The sequence below is a fragment of the Artemia sp. Qi Xiang Cuo genome, chromosome 20 (genome assembly GCF_049724085.1).
Source record: "Artemia sp. Qi Xiang Cuo chromosome 20, ASM4972408v1, whole genome shotgun sequence".
NCBI classification, from domain to species: Eukaryota; Metazoa; Arthropoda; class Branchiopoda; order Anostraca; family Artemiidae; genus Artemia; species Artemia sp. Qi Xiang Cuo.
In genome coordinates, this window is record NC_142813.1 from 21,828,473 (window position 1) to 21,847,477 (window position 19,005).

Here is a 19,005-nt window from a genome sequence, read left to right on the forward strand (position 1 = left end):
GAGACCAGATTTTTTAAGGAATTGTTAATGTATTAACGTAAAAAAGTTATAACTGAAATTGACGCAGAATTATCCAAATCACGAGAATGTGAATATTTGTCAAAGGGTATGCTCTAAAGGGTTGTTTGCAGTTTCTCTTTCCTGAATATAGCTTTCTATTGGCAGCCCACTATCCATTTCTTGAAAATTTATAAGGCTACTAGTGTCAGTAAGTTGGGTAGATTTCTGGGTGGCACTATAATTTAGCTAATATGAAAGTGAAAATTTCATTCAATGCCTTTTTTATACTCTTTTATAATTCAGTAGCCTAATTGCTTCTGGAGTTAATTGCATCTTGAGCCTTTAAAGGGGCCCGAAAGGTTTCTATATGAATTATGAAGGAGCATAAAAAAGCATCAAATGATGTTTTTGCTTTCATCCTAGCTAAATTATATGACCCACTGCAAAGTTAGGCTACCATGAAATTTACCCACCCCATCCCCCTAATTTGCAAATATATAGGTTACCCTGAATTCAACAGTAAAGTTTTGAATTGCAAAACTTAGCACTATTTTTGTCAATGGCATTTGAAAAACTGTAAATGATAAAAAAATGGCTCATATTTGAGTTGCCTAATAAATAAGGTTTGAATTGTTAGGCTATAAATAGCAATGTCTTAGCTATGACCATTCAGAAGTAAAATTTGCACTCAGCTAGACATGCTAGACAAAAAGCTTGGCTAGACATTGAGTTCTAGACTCTAGAACTCAATGTCTAGGATTTTTGATTACAGTCAATTGGAATGTGTCAAGTTCCACTATTTTCATCATTTATGTTTACATTTTTAAACTGAAATTCAATTTTTGTTTTCTCATTAATTTTTTTTTTCATTTTAGGCAAATATGCAACACCAGACATAATGGTAAGGCACACTAAGGGGGGACTTGCCTCCCCCCCCCCCCCAGGTTTACAGTAAATGTTGGGTAAAGGCACCAATGATTTGACAGTTTTTGTAAAAAAAAACAGTTTTTTCACTCCAGAAGTCCTAATTTAAAGACTTTGGTTTGAAAAAGGTTTCAGTATGTTGGAAAAACATCTAGGAATCTAATTGTTTGATGAAAAGTTTGAAGTTTTATCTGAAAAGGGTACAAAATCCAATTTTTGGAAGTTAGATCATTTTTACCTACAAATTCAACCCAACAAAAAAGTTACTTGTTTTAGATGCAAGTCAGAACCCAATTCAACATGTGTTGAAATACATGTTGGCAGAACCTTGTGTATTTGAGTTGAAATACTTGGGGAATACCTTTGGGTGGAACCTGGTGTATTTGACATGTATATTCTTGTTTCTTTGTTTTTCTTCAATTTCATTTAATGTATAAAAGTATAAAATACTATTCAAAAAGTGGAAGTAATAAATTAAAAGAATAGTTTCAAGTATGTAGTATTTAATATAACAAAATTGGTTAATCATAAGGAGTGTGATAGAATAGAATAGAATATGATTTATTGGCTAAAATAGCACAAAAGCTAACATAAGCACATCGGAACTACAATAAAAAAACATATGTTAGGGGATAAACATAAAACAAGAAATTGAATCAATGATAAAACAGATATTAGGGGATAAACATAAAACAAAAGTTATATCAATTATTAAAATGGGAAACAAAATAGGGGACAAAAGAGTGTTTGTACCTCATGGTCAACATTTGGGGATACAGGTCCAGTTGGGTATTTAGGGCTCTATGAGCATTGAGTCTTGTATTAGGAAGGGTTGGGGGATTTTCTTTAAAGGGAGGGAGAAAACATTGATGATAGTCAGAACTAATGCACTTATTATCAAAGTTCATTGTAAGGATGTGAGATTGTGATTCCAATGTAATAAGTTCAAGTCTAGCCAAACCTGCATTGTATGTAGTATAGGCTGTCCCCAGAATAATTTTCATTGCTCTGTTTTGAGTACTTTCAATTTTAGAACATTGGTCTTTGGTCAACCCAGGGTGCCAGACAGGGCAAGCATATTCCAGACAGGGTCTTATATAAGAACATTAGATTATTTTAAGGTTTTGGATTGATATGGAGAAACATTTGAGAAGGGGGAAAGATTTAAGGAGAAAACTTCCAGACTTAAATAAGTGGGAAATGTGGGAGTTCCATTTAAGGCTGTTGTCCAATTGCACACCAAGCAGTTTAACCATATTTAAATTTGGTATGCAAAGGTAAATATTGATAGGGGATATATTTTTAAAAAAAGAAAATAGCATGAAACTGCTTTTGGGTATGCTTAAGTTGAGTTTAACATTGTCAAGATCATTCCTTAAATTGTTAATGAGTGAATCAAGTGTAACATTCAAAGTATTAGATGTTTGACAAAGGTTCAGTAATGTCAAATCCTCCACAAATTTAAAAGAATTGCCAAAACTTGGTAAAACATTATTAAAAACAATTAAAAATGCTAAAGGACCTAACTTAGTCCCTTGAGGTGCTCCATGGGAAATTGAGGAAAAACCTGATGAATCCCTGTTAGGGAGGACTACACATTGCTGACAGCCAGACAGAAAAACTAGCTAACATATGTAAAACAAAATCTCTTGCACCTAAAGCCCTTGCCAAACTGATTTGGGTTGATTTTATGATGAATATAATCAAAAATCAAATGGTAAATAAAACTTTCAAATATTTTCAAAACTTTCAAATACGGTATCAAAATTTGCACTTTACTGAAAAAATACAACTGAATGTGCATTGTCAATACAATATACATATAGTGATATTTAGTAATCAAAATGTTTATATTATTTGATTTATTAAAGTTATAAAAGTAAAAACATTAATATTTTTTCAGTAAAGTGCAAATTTTGTTCTGGCCTTGTGAACTTTTGCACTGAACTTATGTTAATTTCTTCTCGTTTTGAGTTTGACTTTGTTATTTATCATAATTTCTGTTTGTTTTGGGTTTCATTTATTTATCGATGCTGATTTATAGTAGTTTCACGCTTGGTGGATTATTTGATTTTATTTTTGCTCTTTTTTTGTTTAATGGAGTTCTTTACTTTTCATTGAAAAACTTATTTTGTAGAAAAAGTTTTTTTAATTAATTTCTGTTCGTTTTATACTGACTTAAACGAACGCCTTTTCAGGGAAAAAGAAAATAATACTTCAAATCTTTTCGTTTTTTAAGACTTTATAGTTTGGCCTGCTATTTGTATGCTGGAGAAAATTTTTCACCAATTCTTAACAACATACACCCTTTTAAAAATCAGGACACAAATAGTACTGTTTAATTTAGTTTCATACCTCCTCTAGTTGACCTGAAATGGAAAATACCATTTGCAAAAAAATCTATTTACTTTCTTTGATAGCTTGGATACAGTTACTCTATTTTGATTTGGTTAAATTTTAAGAGCAGAAGTAGCCCCAAAAGTTTGAACATAATACCCTCAGTCATTCTTGGGATACTGCTGAGATGCCTTATTTGGAATTAGCATTATCACAGTGCATTTTGATTTTTCTTAAGGCAACATTTAGTTTTTAAACATAATGGGCAAATGGGAGGGTGGGAGTGGAAGGGGGACTAGTTGCCCTCCAATCACTTTCGACTATTATAAAGGGCATCAGCCCTTTCTATTTTCAATCGAATGAGTCCTTTTCGAAGTTACCACGACATTTCCTTTGATATGAAGTGCCCTGGTCTAAACAACAACAACAACAAAAAATAATATATTATACCCACATTGATCTTGACTATAAAAATGTCAAGCCTTCCAATCAATTTCAACTATTAAAAACGGCACTAGGCCTTTCGATTTCCAAATGAATGAGCACTTTTGGAAACGACAACGCTTTCTATAAATACCTTATATGCCCCCAGGGCATAAATTACAACCCTTACTCTGAGGTCATTCTCAAAGACCTAATTTCCAGAACTTTCTACTACATAGAACAAAATGACTATCTGAAAATTTTGATTGGATGTGTTTCGACTATTACAAAGGGCACTAGCCCTCTCAATTTCAAATTGAATGAGGCGCTTTTGAAGTTTTACGACAACTCTATCTATAAAATCTTATGTGCCCCAGGGCATAAACTACAACCTTTGCCCTTGGGGCTCTCAGGGGTTTGTCATCCTTAAATACATAATTTCCAGAACTTTCAACTACGTTGAACAAAATGGCTATCTCTAAACTTTGATTGAATGTTTTTGGGGAAATGGTGGGCATAAGAGGGGGGTTGATTACTCTCCACTCATTTTCAACTATTAAAAAGGGCAATTTCAATTTCCAATCAAATGAGCCCTTTTTGAAATTTCTATAACAACTTTCTATATAAACTTTATATGCCCCCAGGGCATAACTTACAACCCTTGCACTGAGGGTTCTGAGGGGATTATCATCCTAAAAGACCTAATTTCATGAACTTTCAACTACACTGAACAACATGGATATCTCAAAATTTTGATTGGATGTGTCTGGGAAAAATGGTGGGCGTGAGAGGGGCGTTAGTTGCTATCCAATCACTGTCAACTATTAAAAAGGACACTTGCCCTTTGAATTTGTAGTTGAATGAGCCTTTATTGAAGTTTCTACAACAATGCCTTCTATAAAAACCTTATATGCCCCCAGGGCATAACTTAAAACCCTTGCCCTGGTGGTTGTGGGGGAGTGTCCTTCTCAAAAACATATTTTATGTCTGGAAATTGAGTAGGCCTATGCTGAACAAAATGGCTACCTCAAAATTTTGATTGGATGTGTTTGGGGGAATGATGGGTGTGGGGGGCTAGTTGCCCTCCAATCACTTTCGACTATTAAAAAGGGTACTATTCCTTTGAATTTCCAATCAAATGAGCCTGTTTTGAAGTTTCTACAACAACACCTTCTATGAAAACCTTATATGCCCCCAGGCCATAACTTAAAACCCTTGCCCTGAGGGTTGTGAGGGTGTGTCCTCCTCAAAAACATATTTTCTATCTGGAAATCAACTATGCTGAACAGAATGCCTATCTCAAAATTTTAATTGGATGTGTTTGGGGGAATGATGCGCGTGGGGGGGGGCCACTTGCCCTCCAATCACTTTTAACTATTAAAAAGGGCATTATCCCTTTGAATTTCCCATCGAATGAGCCTGTTTTGAAGTTTCTACAACAACGCCTTCTATAAAGACCTTATACGCCCCCAGGGCATAACTTAAAACCTTTGCCCTGAGGGTTGTTGGGGAGTGTCCTTTTCAATAACATATTTTCTATCTGGAAATTAACGATGCTGGACTACCTGGCTGTCTCAAAATTGTGATTGGTTGTATTGGGGGGACGGCTGGGCGTGGGGGGGGGCTAGTTGCTCTCCAATCACTTTCGACTATTTAAAAGGGCATTAGCCACTCGAATTTCCAACCAAATGAACCATTTTTGAAGTTTCTACGACAATGCCTTCTATAAAAACCTTATATGCCCCCAGGGTATAACTTAAAACCATTGCCCTGAGGTTTGTGAGGGAGTGTCCTCCTCAAAAACATATTTTCTATCTGGAAATCAACTACGCTGAACAAAATGGCTATCTCAAAATTTTGATTGGATGTGTTGGGGGGAATGATGGGCATGGGGGAGGCTACTTGCCCTCCAATCACTTTTGACTATTAAAAAGGGCAATAGCTCTTTGAATTCCAAATCGAATGAGTTTGTTTTGAAGTTTCTACAACAACACCTTCTATAAAAACTTTATATGCACTCAGGGCATAACTTAAAACCCTTGCCCCGAGTGCTGTTGGGGAGTGTCCTCCTCAAAAACATATTTTCTATCTGAAAATCAACTACGCTGAACAAAATGGCTATCTCAAAATTTTGATTGGATGTGTTTGGGGGAATGATGGGCATGGGGGAGGGCTAGTTGCCCTCCAATCACTTTTGACTATTAAAAAGGGCACTAGCCCTTTGAATTTCCAATCGATTGAACCTGTTTTGAAGTGTCTACGACAACGCCTGCTATAAAAACCTTATATGCCCCCAGGTTATAACTTTATATCCTTTCCCTGAAGTTTGTGGGGGAGGGTCTTCCTCCAAAATCCATTCTATATCATGGAATCAAATATTCTGAACGAAATAGACGTCTCACAATTTTGATTGGATGTTTGGGGGAATGATGGGCGTTGGGGGGGCTAGTTGCCCTCCAATCACTTTCAACTATTAAAGAGGGTACTAGCCCTTTGAATTTCCAATCAAATGAGCCTGCTTTGAAGTTTCTATGACAACACTTTCTATAAAAACCTTATATGCCCCAAGGGCATAGCTTCCAACCCTTGCCCTGAGGGTTGTAGGGGAGTGTCATCCTCAAAAACATATTTTTTATTTGTAAATCAACTATTCTGAACAAAGTGGCTATCTTACAATTTTGATTGGAAATGTTTGGGGAATGATAGGCGGGGGGGGGGGGCTAGTTGCCCTCCAATCACTTTCGACTATTAAAAAGGGCACTGGCCACTTCAATTTCCAATCGAATGAACCCTTTTCGAAGTTTCTACGACAACTTCTTCAATACAAAGTTCCTGGGTATAAAGAATCAAAAAACAACACATTGTGCCCACATCATTCTTTACTTAGGCAGCACTAGCGCGCTGCCTATGATATAAATTATTCTTGAGATATTGCTCTGTCACCTTTTAAAAGTTCACATGCTTATAGTTTGTTTTGATTTAGTCCAACGTCAGCCTAAATGTTTCTTAAATTTTATTATTGAAGACACTGTTATATTATCTTTGGACTATTGGCTACAAAATGGCCATCTCACAATTTTGATCAAAGGTGTTCAGGGAAAAGAGGATATCAGGGAGAGGAGGGGGGGCTATTTTCTCTCCATCATGCTTGACTCTTAAAATGGAACTAGAAGTATGATTTCCAATCAAATGACCCCCCTCTTAAGTTCGCAAGACCACATCTTCATAAAATCCATATATCCCCCTGGGGCATAACTTAAAACCCTTATCCCCATGCTTTGGGGGGTTGTGTCAACCCCAAAGGCTGTGTTACGAGATCTTTGGACTATTTTTGGCCAAATGGCTATCTTAAAATTTCTATTGGATGTATTTGGGGAAAATATGACGTGGGGGGGTATAGCTGCCCTCCAATAAATTTGACTCTTAAAAATGGCTCTTCAACTTCCAATCTCCAATCCAATGAGCCCCCTCCAAAGTTTATAAGAACACCATTTCCATAAAAAACCTTAAATGCCCTTGGGCATACCTTACAACCCTTTCCCTGAGTACTGTGAGGGGGTTCTCATCCTCAAAGACATCATTTCTGGACTTTTAAACTTTTATGCTCCCAGGGCATAACTTACAACCCTTGATCTGAGGTCTATATGGGGGGGGGGTTATCCTCAAAGACATAATTTCTGGACCTTAAAACTACACTGAACAAAATGGCTATCTAAAAAATTATGATTGAATGTGTTTTGGGAAATGGTGGGTGTGGAAGGGGTGTTAGTTGATCAGGGTATGGGGGGGGGCTGGATTACCTCCAATCACTTTTGACCGTTAAAAAGGCCAGTTGAACTTCTGTTTACCAATCAAATGAGCCCCCTCTGAGGTTTATACGACCACAGTTTCTATAAAAAACCTTATATCCCCACAGGGCATAACTTACAACCCTTGCTCTGAGGGTTGTGGGGGGTGTCATTCTCAAAGTCATAATTTCCGGACCTTAAAACTACACTGAACAAAATGGCTGTCTCAAAATTTTGATTGGGTGTGTTTGGGGAAGTGATTGACGGGAGGGAGTGGAAGCTGGTTGCCCTCCATGAGCTCTTTTGAAGTTCCTATGACATTTCTTTCTATAAGAAGTGCCCTGGTCTAAAAAAAACAACATATTGTGCCCACACCGCTCTTTACTATGGCAGCCCTATTGCGCTGCCTATGATATTTTGTCTTGAGATTTCAATTATACAGCACTGGAAGTGCTGATTAGACCAGGTAAGCCCCCCTAAAATTCAGTCTATGGATGTCCATGCACTAAGGCAATTGTTTTGCTTATCTCATCCATTATCTTGTGACAGTAAAAATAGCTATTACAATTTTGAAAATTTTGCCTGTGTAAGCCCTCCTGATTGGCTAGAAATGATAATTTGAAATTAAATTTGTAGTTTTAGCTAAGTACCAAATTTTACTTGTGAATGGTCATTGCCTAGACATTGAATTCTGGCAAGACACGTGTCTAGACATGGGATTCTAGCTAGACATACTTGTGAACGCTGCTTAACTTTCCTAGCATTGATAACTTCATTGTGTGGTTATGAAAATGAAATACCTTTGGGGCTCCTTTAAGGGCTCAAGATGCAACAAGCCCTAGTTGCAATTATTGAGTTATGAAAGAGCAAAAAAAAGCATCAAATGATGTTTTCACTTTCATCCTAACTAAATTATAGGGCCACCTAGAAATTTACCACAAGTTTTGTTCTTGAAAGAAAACAATTTTTCAACTGTCACATGTATCATGGATAGTCAATTTCTTATAAGGATCACATTAGGATTGAAAAATAGAGCCAGTGCCTAATCTCAGACAGATATCCTGATTAAAAGTATGGTATCTGTATACAGTTAGAGCTGTTGAAAAGGAAACATTAAGGCTAGATGCTGAGTGGTCCTCCAGAGAGTGTAAATTCAATTGGGATGCTATCAAAGATGGAACGCCCCCTGGTCACCAGTGAACCTGCATACAACTAGTCATCATTCAAGAGCTCTACAAGGAGAAATCCTTAGTTTGCTCCTAGCTGCAATGTAAGGTGATAAGATTCTAAGGTGAATATTTGGTAAATATTTCACAGTTCATATTATTGACTTACAAAAAAAGTGAACATACCACTTGATGCCTTTTTTTTGCTATTTCCAAATACAGTAATAATTTTTGTCACAAATGAATTTTATCCCCACCCCTATATATACCAATTCAGGGTGTATATTTGCACATTCGGGGGGGGGGGGTGTAAAGTTTATTTATGATGCATATGAGGGGTAAGTTTAAACTTTATACCTATTTACCAAAATATTTTGGTAAATATAAAGGTAAACAAAAATTTTGTTTGGTAAACAAAATATTTATCAAATATTTTGCTGTTCATGTTATTGACTTACAAATAAAGTGAACATGCTACTTGAATCCTTTTTTTATGCTCTTTCCAAATTTAATAACCACTTTTACTGCAAATGTTGTTTACTCCCACCCCTATATATCAATTCAGGGTATGTATTTGCAGTTTAGGGGGTTGAAGGTAAAGTTTATTTCTGCTGCAAATGAGAGGTAAGTTTAAACTTTACCCCCCCCCCCTCTCCTAATGTGCAAATATATACCCTGAATTGGTATATATAGGGGTAAGGGTAAAATTAATTTTTGACAAAAGTGATTGTTATTTTTGGAAAGAGCATAAAAAAAGGCAATAAGTGATATGATCACTTTATTTGTAAGTCAATAATATGAACAGCAAAATATTTACTGATTCTAATACTTGAGATATATATATATATATATATATATATATATATATATATATATATATATATATATATATATATATATATATATATATATATATATATATATATATATATATATATATATATATATATATATATATATATATATATATATATATATATATATATATATATATATATATATATATATATATATATATATATATATATATATATATATATATATATATATATATATATATATATATATATATATATATATATATTGACAATCTTAAACTTAAATTGCAGCTAGGAGCAATCTAAAGATTTCTCTTTGTAGAGCTCCAGAGTGATGATATGAGTTGTGTACAAAGTTCACTAGTGACTAGGTGCTGTTCCATATCCAGTAGCATCTCAATTGAGTTACGCTCTCTAGAGGATCACTCAGCATCTAGCCTTCATTTGAAAACATCAATGGCTTCAGCAGTAACTATTTCATTAGATAATTTGTTTCAACTGTTGACAATGCATGATGAAAATAATTTTGTTTGGACTCTAGATATCGTAGACTGATTGACAAGTTTCAGGTGATGACCTCTAGTTCTTGAATTGAGACCCGCTTTAGGGAATAATGCTGGGATAGTATTAGCCCTCAATAACTTGTAGGCTAAAATGGCATCATCTCTATTTCTCCTGTAAAGAAGTGTAGGGAGATTCGCCTTTGATATTTGTACAAGGTAGGAAAGCTTCCACATGCCAGATATCACTTTAGTGGCACATCTTCAAGAACTTTTATGCTTTTTTTTTTTTTTTTTTTTTTAAATAAGGGGAGGCAAGAGACATCTCAAGTTCAAGAAATAGACAATACGTGGAAATTATATAGCCGATTTTGGGCTAGGCCTATATATTTGCATATTAGCAGGGAGAGGGTTTTGGGTGAAGTAAAGTGGAGTCTTTTAGGAATGATATGAGTAGGCTAAGTATTTTAGGATTTTAAAAAATTATTTTCAGAATTTTATAGTGTCTCCTTCTTGACAGCCCCACCCTACACTGATTTCAAAAATAAAAAGAGACATAGAAAAATGTAAATATAAAGAGAGGTAAATATAGTAAAAATTTACAGGAGAATATAAGAGCCAATCAAGTGGTTTGATACTAAGATCTCAGTAAGTGCAAACGAGAGGAAACAATCAATTTAGGCTGAAATGCCTTCTAAATCGTTTTTATATTATTCCTACCTGGATTTGAGAGGAGTGGAAGTTTTTCCCTTGTCACTAATTCAAAGGACATCCACCCTTCAGGAAGATTAACAAAATATTGTTCTTGAAATGCATTCTTTTATTGACAACCCGCCCGCCCACCCCCCTCTCAGAGAAAAATTACTTGATACTGCCTTTCTCTCCCTTTTTTCTTTCAAAAGTTCAGTTCTGTTTGTACCTATGATAATATGTACTGTAACCAGGGTCGAGTCTGAGGGAGGGAGAGGCTGACGCTTAGCTTATGTGTCCGCATTTGTCGACACATTGGGCGATTTTATCAGCACATTCTTTATATTCCCCTTCAAACTAGCTTTGCCCCAGGTAAGTACTGCTCCATGGTTTTTATTTTATTTTTATTATTATTTGTTTTTTAATGAACTCTTTATATGAATGTGTTTCTTCTTTTTTCAGATGCAAAAATAGATGCGTGTTTCAAGAATTAGTATTTTGGACTTACCTCCACATCCAACAATGCCTCTTGAAACACCTTACCAAAGGCTTGAACATGGATTAGCTTATCATTTTACAAGAGCTCCTGTCTATAGGATTGGAAACACTGCACTAAGGATTCAAAAGCGCCATATATTTTTTGTATTTATTTCGTTCTTATTTTTGGTTGCCATATATACTTTCTTTGGGAGTCAAAGCACCAACAAATATTTGGACAATAGGAAAGATTACAAAACAATTGTGTATGAATCTCCATATCCTCTGACACCCCCAGTACGGACAGAAAGAGGTTTGAAGTATAAATTTGGAATTATATCAGATTTAGATACATCATCCTTAAGCAAAGATGTGAAAAATACTTGGCTGAGCTATCTCAAAACAGGTTACTTGACTGTGGACATTCCTGCTCAAAAGGTGGGTAGGATAATTAGTGTACAATAGAGTTTTTTTTATTCTTGCAATATTATTTGTTTCTTTCATTGTGTCTATCAAATTAACTTTCCTTCCATATTGTGTCTATCAAATTTACTTTTACCTTAAATTGCAGCTAGGAGCAATCTAAGGATTTCTCATTGTAGTGCTCTGGAATGATGACTAGTTATATGCAAGAATCAATGGTGATCAGGTGCTGCTCCATTATTAATAGCATCCCTATTGCGTTCACACTCTCTGGATGACCGGTCAGTATTTAAGATTTATCTAAAAACATAAGTAGAATCAGCAGTAACAGTTTCTTTAGTTAGTTTGTTCCATTTATTGTCAATACATCTTGAGAAGAATTGAGTACAGACTCTATTGTATATGTTGTAGACTTCTTGACAAGTTTCAGTTGATGACCTCTAGTTCTTCAATTGGTGCTAACAACAGGGAATAATGCTGGGAGAATATTAGCCCTCAATAACTTAAAGGCTGAAATGGCATCCCCTCTATTTCTGCTGTATAAAAGTGCAGGGAGATTCAACTTTGATAGTCTTGCAGGATAGGATATCTCTTGTACGCCAGATATGACTTCGGTGGCACGTCTCTGCACATCTTCAAGAGTGTTCATATCTTTTCTAAAATATGGAGAGGCAAGTGACATTCCATCTTCAAGCTTAGGATGCACAAGTCCCTTATAAAGAAGACATTTTCATCCTTTTTATTTCTTAGTTTACCAGTGCCTGATTCAAAGACAATGAAGTAACTTTTATTGGATCTTACTATTGTTGCTTAATCATGGCTCTTGTTATAAGAGTTCAAAACTACTAGTGCTGCCAATATTGTAGTGTTACCTAGCTGAAAAGCAAATGTTTGCATACACCTAGGAAAACTGTGTCCAGAAAATGTGCCTTTCCCAATTCCCAGCTTCACTCCATTGCTCCAGAGAAAATTTCTGAAAAATAAATTAAAAAATAGGTCATTTGGCACTTTTCTAAAAAAAAAAAGGCTGTCAAACTCTTTTCTTTAAGAAGTTATATTTAAAACAATGTTTTTCTCCCACAGAAAGTAAGGAGCAGCAGTAAAACTTGAAACGAACAGAAATTATTCCTAGTATCAAGGGGCCTGCCCCATCCCCAACCCACACTCTTTATGTTAAAGTCTTAAAGTTCTTTAAAAATATCTCTCATTCAAAATCAAGGCCCTTCGGTTCGAGCTGTCTTTCCTAAAGAATTGTGAAAGAAAAGTCAAACCCCAGCTCAAAGAGTGATGGATGAGAAAGGGGCAGCCCCCCATCCTCATATACGGAATAGTTTCTGATTGTTTGCAGTTTTAATGTCACTCCTTTCTTTTAGATCAAAAAGTTTTATTTACCATTTTTCAAATCATGCCAGGATATCTCCCCTGTGTAAAATTTTCCCTGGAAAACTCTCCCAGAAAATTTTCTCCCTGTGGAAATCCCCCCCCCCGCAGAATTCCACCCTCCCCCCTGAAGAGTTTCTTTCAAGTTCCTCCAGATATCTGGCTGGCCAAAGGAGAACTAAATGTACCTAGGGACGGTTGGGCTGGCAACCCTCCTCCTGAAACTAATTGCTACGAATGGAAATCGAAATGCAGCCTCGAATACCCCAACCTTCAAGCTGGTAAATATCTTTACTAAGTAGAAGCTCGTTCCTTGAAGTGGTACGGTCATCGACTGCGCCTCCTGCCATGTACCCCTGCAAGGATCATCATGGATTTCAATCCATTGGAAAGTGGCTGGTGACGTCCTCGAGGGAGGTCACGCATTAGGTTGGCTGATGTAATGAACCAACGCTTCCTCAGCCCCAATGTCAAACCAAATGAGGCCCGAGTGAGCGCAATTACTGGTCATTGCAGAAGCTCCCACAATTTTCATCAGAATATTTACAGCAAGAGCTGTCAGCAAAATATGCCCTAAATGTCTGCAACAAAAGGTACAGTCAAAATTTGATAATATTTGCCATTATTCCAATGAAATTCACAGTTCGTGCTGGATCTATTGTCCCCAGACCCCCGACCTCCATGGAATTGGACACATTTTCTAATAAGCACCCATTTCTCAAAATGGACAAAAGAATCTACTTGCCTCCAGTATGTGCAGGGAAAGCTTTTGCTGAATTTGATAAATTGTATATAAGGAGTATTTCCTTATTATTTGTTTTTTTAACTGTCCTAAAATGGATAATAAGTTTAATTAGGAGTGTATCTTTTTCAATAAATCTAGCAATAGGTGAAAATCTGTTCGTAATTTATGCATAATATAAGCTGAAATTATTGCCCTTGAATATGTTTTAAACATTGTTTTACCATGTTCAAAAATCCATCAGATGATAATTTATTCAGACTTGATGTCGAGCCTTCGGCCCCTAGATTTGGTATTGCTTGACACTTTCAAACGCACCTGCTTCTTAGGGTGTTAGGACCTCTAATACATTCCCAGTCGCTCAGGTATTGTGCAGACGATATTGCTAATAATTCACTGAATGTTGACCACCCAAATGTGAGACGTGGGATATTTCTCTTAGCTTACTGGGAATAGGGAATTATCCCCCTATTACTGGTACAAATGATCCCCTCTGGGGAAACTTTAAAAGACCTGATCGAAAAAGTTTGTTATTTTGAAGGGTTTGAGCCTTTGTGCACTTATTATTCGAAAGTAGTCTAGCTGATTTTATATTTGTACCATTTTCGTTCTAGTGACAGTCCTCTTCTAACCCATACTTATTGGCCATTTTAGCAGAAGACTGCAAAGAATTACATCCTAATAAAAAAAATAGATTGCTAATAGACCTCCTTCCCTTCTCCTCTCCCCCCCTTACACTGAAGAAATATCGACTTGACGTTTTTTTACCGATACATTGTGATAAACCGCCTAGTTCTAGGTAAAAACTTTAATATTTCCAAAATGTCCTGGCATTTGACCTTGTACAGTCTCTCTGAGTTGAAGAATGATTCTAAAGATTTTTTGCAGCTGCTCTGTAAGCTGGCAGGTGCTTTTTGTTGGTGCACAGAAATAGATAAAGGCTAGCAAGACTTTTTTGGAAATATTCGTCGATTATTGATTTTGCATGCAATTTGAAAAATAGCCATTAAACAAAACAAAAAATAAGCAATCAGAATATTGAGCAAAGCAGGATACTAATACTATAGCACCAGAAAACTGATTGCATTATAGATTTGTAAGTAGCAATATTCTCTGCTTCAGGATTTTTAAATTTTGTGCTCCAATACAAACTGACCAGCTGCTTCTTTTGCCTTTCCTCTTTTAGATTTTGCTAACAGTTATTAGCAACAAATTCCTGTTGGTGGATGAATGACACCTCAAGTATCAATATGCTAAATTCTTTATTTCTTAGAAAAAGAATGCCAAGAAAAAAAGCTTAACAATTGTTTATTGGTAAAAAAAAATATTCATTTGAAAAACAAAATTTTGTGTCTGAGCTCCCCTCATTCAATTTCCCCCTTGAGGATTTGCCAATCTTTTTATATTTTTATAGGCTTACATTGAAATAGAATCAGGATCCCCTATAGTTTTGTCTTCAAACATTGCGAGTGGTGGAAGAGGAATGGAACTATCAGAACTGGTTGTGTTTGATGGGAACGTTATGACGATGGACGATCGGACTGGAATCATATATGTGATTGAAGGGAAGACAGCTTATCCATGGGTAATATTAACTGATGGGCCTGGAAAAGTATCCAAGGGTATGTGAAGACTTTTATTATATGCCGTGCCATATTCTTACCATATGGTGACTCAAGAGTGGTCAAATTGTGGTGTTCCCTGTCATTCTGAATAACCCCCTTTACTTGCTTACGCCCATCTTAATTACTTTTGCTTCTAAGGTATTTTAGACAAGTTTAGAATTTTTAATGGGGTTGTCTGGAGTCTCTTATATAAAAATTTCCCTTGGTCTAGTCAATTTATTTGAAAATTCATTGAAATTAATTTAAGTATGTTTGTCGATTAGTTTTGAAATTTTGTTGCCTAAGGTGACTTGTGCAATTCTTACAGAAAAATTCTAATCTTTTTTCCATTTATCATCTTACGATAGGTACTATGAACTAATTTAGCCTATTCTAATATGGTGATTCGAGTCTTTCAAAATGCCACTTTAAGTTCAATTTTTAGCTCCGTTATAGATTTTCAAACAGTTCGTGGTAACGAACTGTAAGTAAGGAGCGACCCGGCTCAATGGTAACAGAAGCTCTACAAAATGGAATTTTGGTACCAATAGACGCATGAAAAGAATCAGATTTTTATTTTGATCTCAAATATATAAGTTTCATCAAGTTTAGTCTTACTCATCAAAATTTACTCACATGAGAAAATTTGCCTTATTTTCGAAAAAAGGGGAAAACATTCCCTAAAAGTCATAGAACTTTAATGAAATTCACACCGTCAGATTCAACGTATCAGAGAACCCTACTTTAGAAGTTTCAAGTTCCTATCTGCAAAAATGTGGAATTCTGTATTTTTTTGCCAGAAGAAAGATCACGGATGCGTGTTTATTTGTTTTTGTTTGTTTGTTTTTTTTTCTTCCCCAGGGGTGATTATATCGACCCAGTGGTCCTAGGATATCGCGGGAGGGCTCATTCGAACGGAAATTAAAAGTTCTAGTGTCCTGTTTAAGTAACCAAGAAAAATGGAGGGCAACTTGGCCCCCTCCCACGCTCATTTTTTTCCAAAGTCACCCGATCAAAATTTTGAGATAGCCATTTTGTTCAGCAGGGTCGAAAAATACAATAACTGGGTCTTTGAGGATGATTTAATCCCCCACAGTCCCCAGGGGAAGGTCTGCAAGTTATAAACTTTGCCCAATGTTTACATAGAGTAGCCTATTGGTTATTGGGAAGTATACAGAAATTTTCAGGGGGTATGTTTTCTGGTAGTTGGAGGGGTAGGGGATTACGTGGGAGGATCTTTCCATGGAGGAAGTTTTTATGGGGGAAGGGACAATGCAATGAAGGGTGATATTTCCCAGCATGATTTAAAAAAGCGATCAAAAATTAAATTAAAAAACAACGATTTTTTCAACTGAAACTAAGGAGCAACATTAAAACTTAAAACGACCAAAAACTATTATGTACATGATTGGGTTCTCTCCCTAATCATTACCTCGGTAAAGTATTTTTGTACTTTCATCAGAGCTATTTATTCTAATTAACGGCCTTTGTAATTAAGGGGTCATTCTTAAAGAATTGGAACAAAATTTGAACTTCATCGTAAAGAGAGAGGCATTGACTAGGGGGCAAACCCCCTAATATACGTAATAAAAGTACACGAATATAGAAGTTTGTTACGTAGGTTAATTCGTAAGTTACGTCAGATCAAAATTTCGAGAAAGCCATTTAGCCCAAAAAAAAAAAGTAAAACTAATACGCAAATTCCTTTTAATTATTCATGTACGGTGAGCCAAAATCAAAGCTGCATTAATTCAAAAACGTTCAGAAATTAAATAAAAAAAACCTGTTTTTTAACTGAAAGTAAGGAGCGACATTAAAACTTAAAACGAACAGAAATTATTTCGTATATGAAAGGGGCTGTCCCCTCCTCAACGCTTCGCTTTTTACGCTAAAGCTTGACTCTGTCTCAGAGCTTCATTTTTTAAAACAATAAAAAATCTTTAGCGTAAAGAGCGAAGCGTTGAGAAGGGGAAAGTCCCTTTCATATGCGGAATAGTTTCTGTTCGTTTTAAGTTTTAATGTCGCTCCTTACTTTCAGTTAAAAAACTTTTTTTTTATTTAATAGCATAAAGAGACTTAGTTCAGTCTTAACTCTATTGAATCACAACAAGTAATTTCCCACACCTAAGAATCCATACCAAAATTACAAGGTATTTTTGCCACAACATTCTCGGAATTTTCCCCTCCATGTGATTGTTCTACAGCAAAACCAGTAATAAACTTCGTGGTTGGAGCAATAGCTGAAATCTAGTAAAGAGCGAACTACGGTCCACAATAACCAAAAGTTTAGAAACTTGTTTTGAAAAAACTGCTTAGTTAGAAAAATTGCCATTTGTAGCTGATTCAGCAATGGTAACTCTTATTTCAATTAATCTAAACAGTGACGGTTTACTGCAAAAACAAATTTTTGTGGATTTCAAAATATGTAGCAATAAAAATTTTATTTGTAGCAATAAAAGCTTTCTGGCCGTTCTGATAGCGGTAATGAAGATTGATCGCGTCAAGTCTAAAATTATACCTTAAACTGTGAACTTACACTTTATAGGTACTCCAATAGCGCCGCTTATAGCGCTAGAGATTGTGTTAACTAGGCTAGCGCCGTTCTCAATTAAATGGGAGAAAATTGAATATGTAGGCATATAAATGTGGCCTCTTTTTTTTCTCGAGCTATCTGGAGATCCGATTCCCTGGGAGCGTTTACCTTGGAGACATGCGAACTAATTACCTATTATTAGACTAGATGCAGACATATAAATTGAGATAAACACAGATAAAAAAGGCAATAGATTTATTGAACTTACATACTTAGGTGCACAGCAATGGGTCACTTCAAATGACAATAACGGTGACAACGATGGAAGAATATAAGAATTTTGTCTGAGTGGTTTTGACTCTGATTTACCAAAAATCCCCAAAAGCACTTCTACCCCACTACCAAACATAGCTCTTCAGTCCTGCGCCGTGAGAACTGGCTCACCATTGGCCCGAGTGGACCAAGGATGTGAACCCGTCGTCCAATAATCTTTCTTAACTATTTTTGATGATTTAGACATTCACATGGTCCTATCGTTTAAACTTCCTTAGAAATATTGTACGTAGTATAATTTTTATTACTCACTCTTTTAGCGAAATCTAAAGCCTGGATAGTGCCGTTCTTTGTCTGGGGTTGACTGCACTTTTTCTCTTTGCTGATTAAGGACTTCATTTTTGAAACTAGGTTTAATTTAAATATAGGAAATCGGATTTATCTTTAGAAAGAAGGAACTTTATTTTGGTATTTTAAATACATCGCATTTTACTCATGGTACATATTACCCTTCTCAACAATTAATGACGCCCCGTCATTAGTAACTGCTCGCCTTTGGGCTTTTAAAATGTTCGCCATTTATTAACTATTTCTTCTACATAATTATTTCATATTTATGTTATGGCCTAATCAGGAGTGCTAAAAATTTTCTCTATTACTTTTCTTATTTTATTCTACATCCCTATCTAAAATTCATCTACCGGACTAAGATTATTCATGGTTCTAGGCTAGCTACTATACTAAAGATTTTTTTAATTCAATTATTTCAAGGCTTTTTTTTGCTGTCTATATGGCATACTACATTCTATCTACGCTACATTAAACGAATAACATGATATTACTACACCTAATTCTACTTGAACATCTAGCGGTACATACATGAATGATTTATAACACACAATATTATGTTTACCATTTTCACTGGTG

At 35.6% G+C, this 19,005-nt stretch overlaps 1 protein-coding gene across 1 annotated transcript in view; it reads left to right on the forward strand.

The window, feature by feature from the left end:
• Positions 1-52: 52 nt before the first annotated feature.
• Positions 53-19,005, forward strand: part of LOC148940002 (soluble calcium-activated nucleotidase 1-like) — a 47,732-nt gene continuing 28,779 nt past the window's right edge. Inside the window, exons 1-3 of the mRNA XM_089106335.1 lie at positions 53-106; positions 11,109-11,561; positions 15,083-15,290. Of these exons, the coding sequence (XP_088962461.1) occupies positions 11,121-11,561; positions 15,083-15,290 (649 nt within the window). The 5' untranslated portion in view covers positions 53-106; positions 11,109-11,120. The remainder of the gene's footprint in view (positions 107-11,108; positions 11,562-15,082; positions 15,291-19,005) is intronic.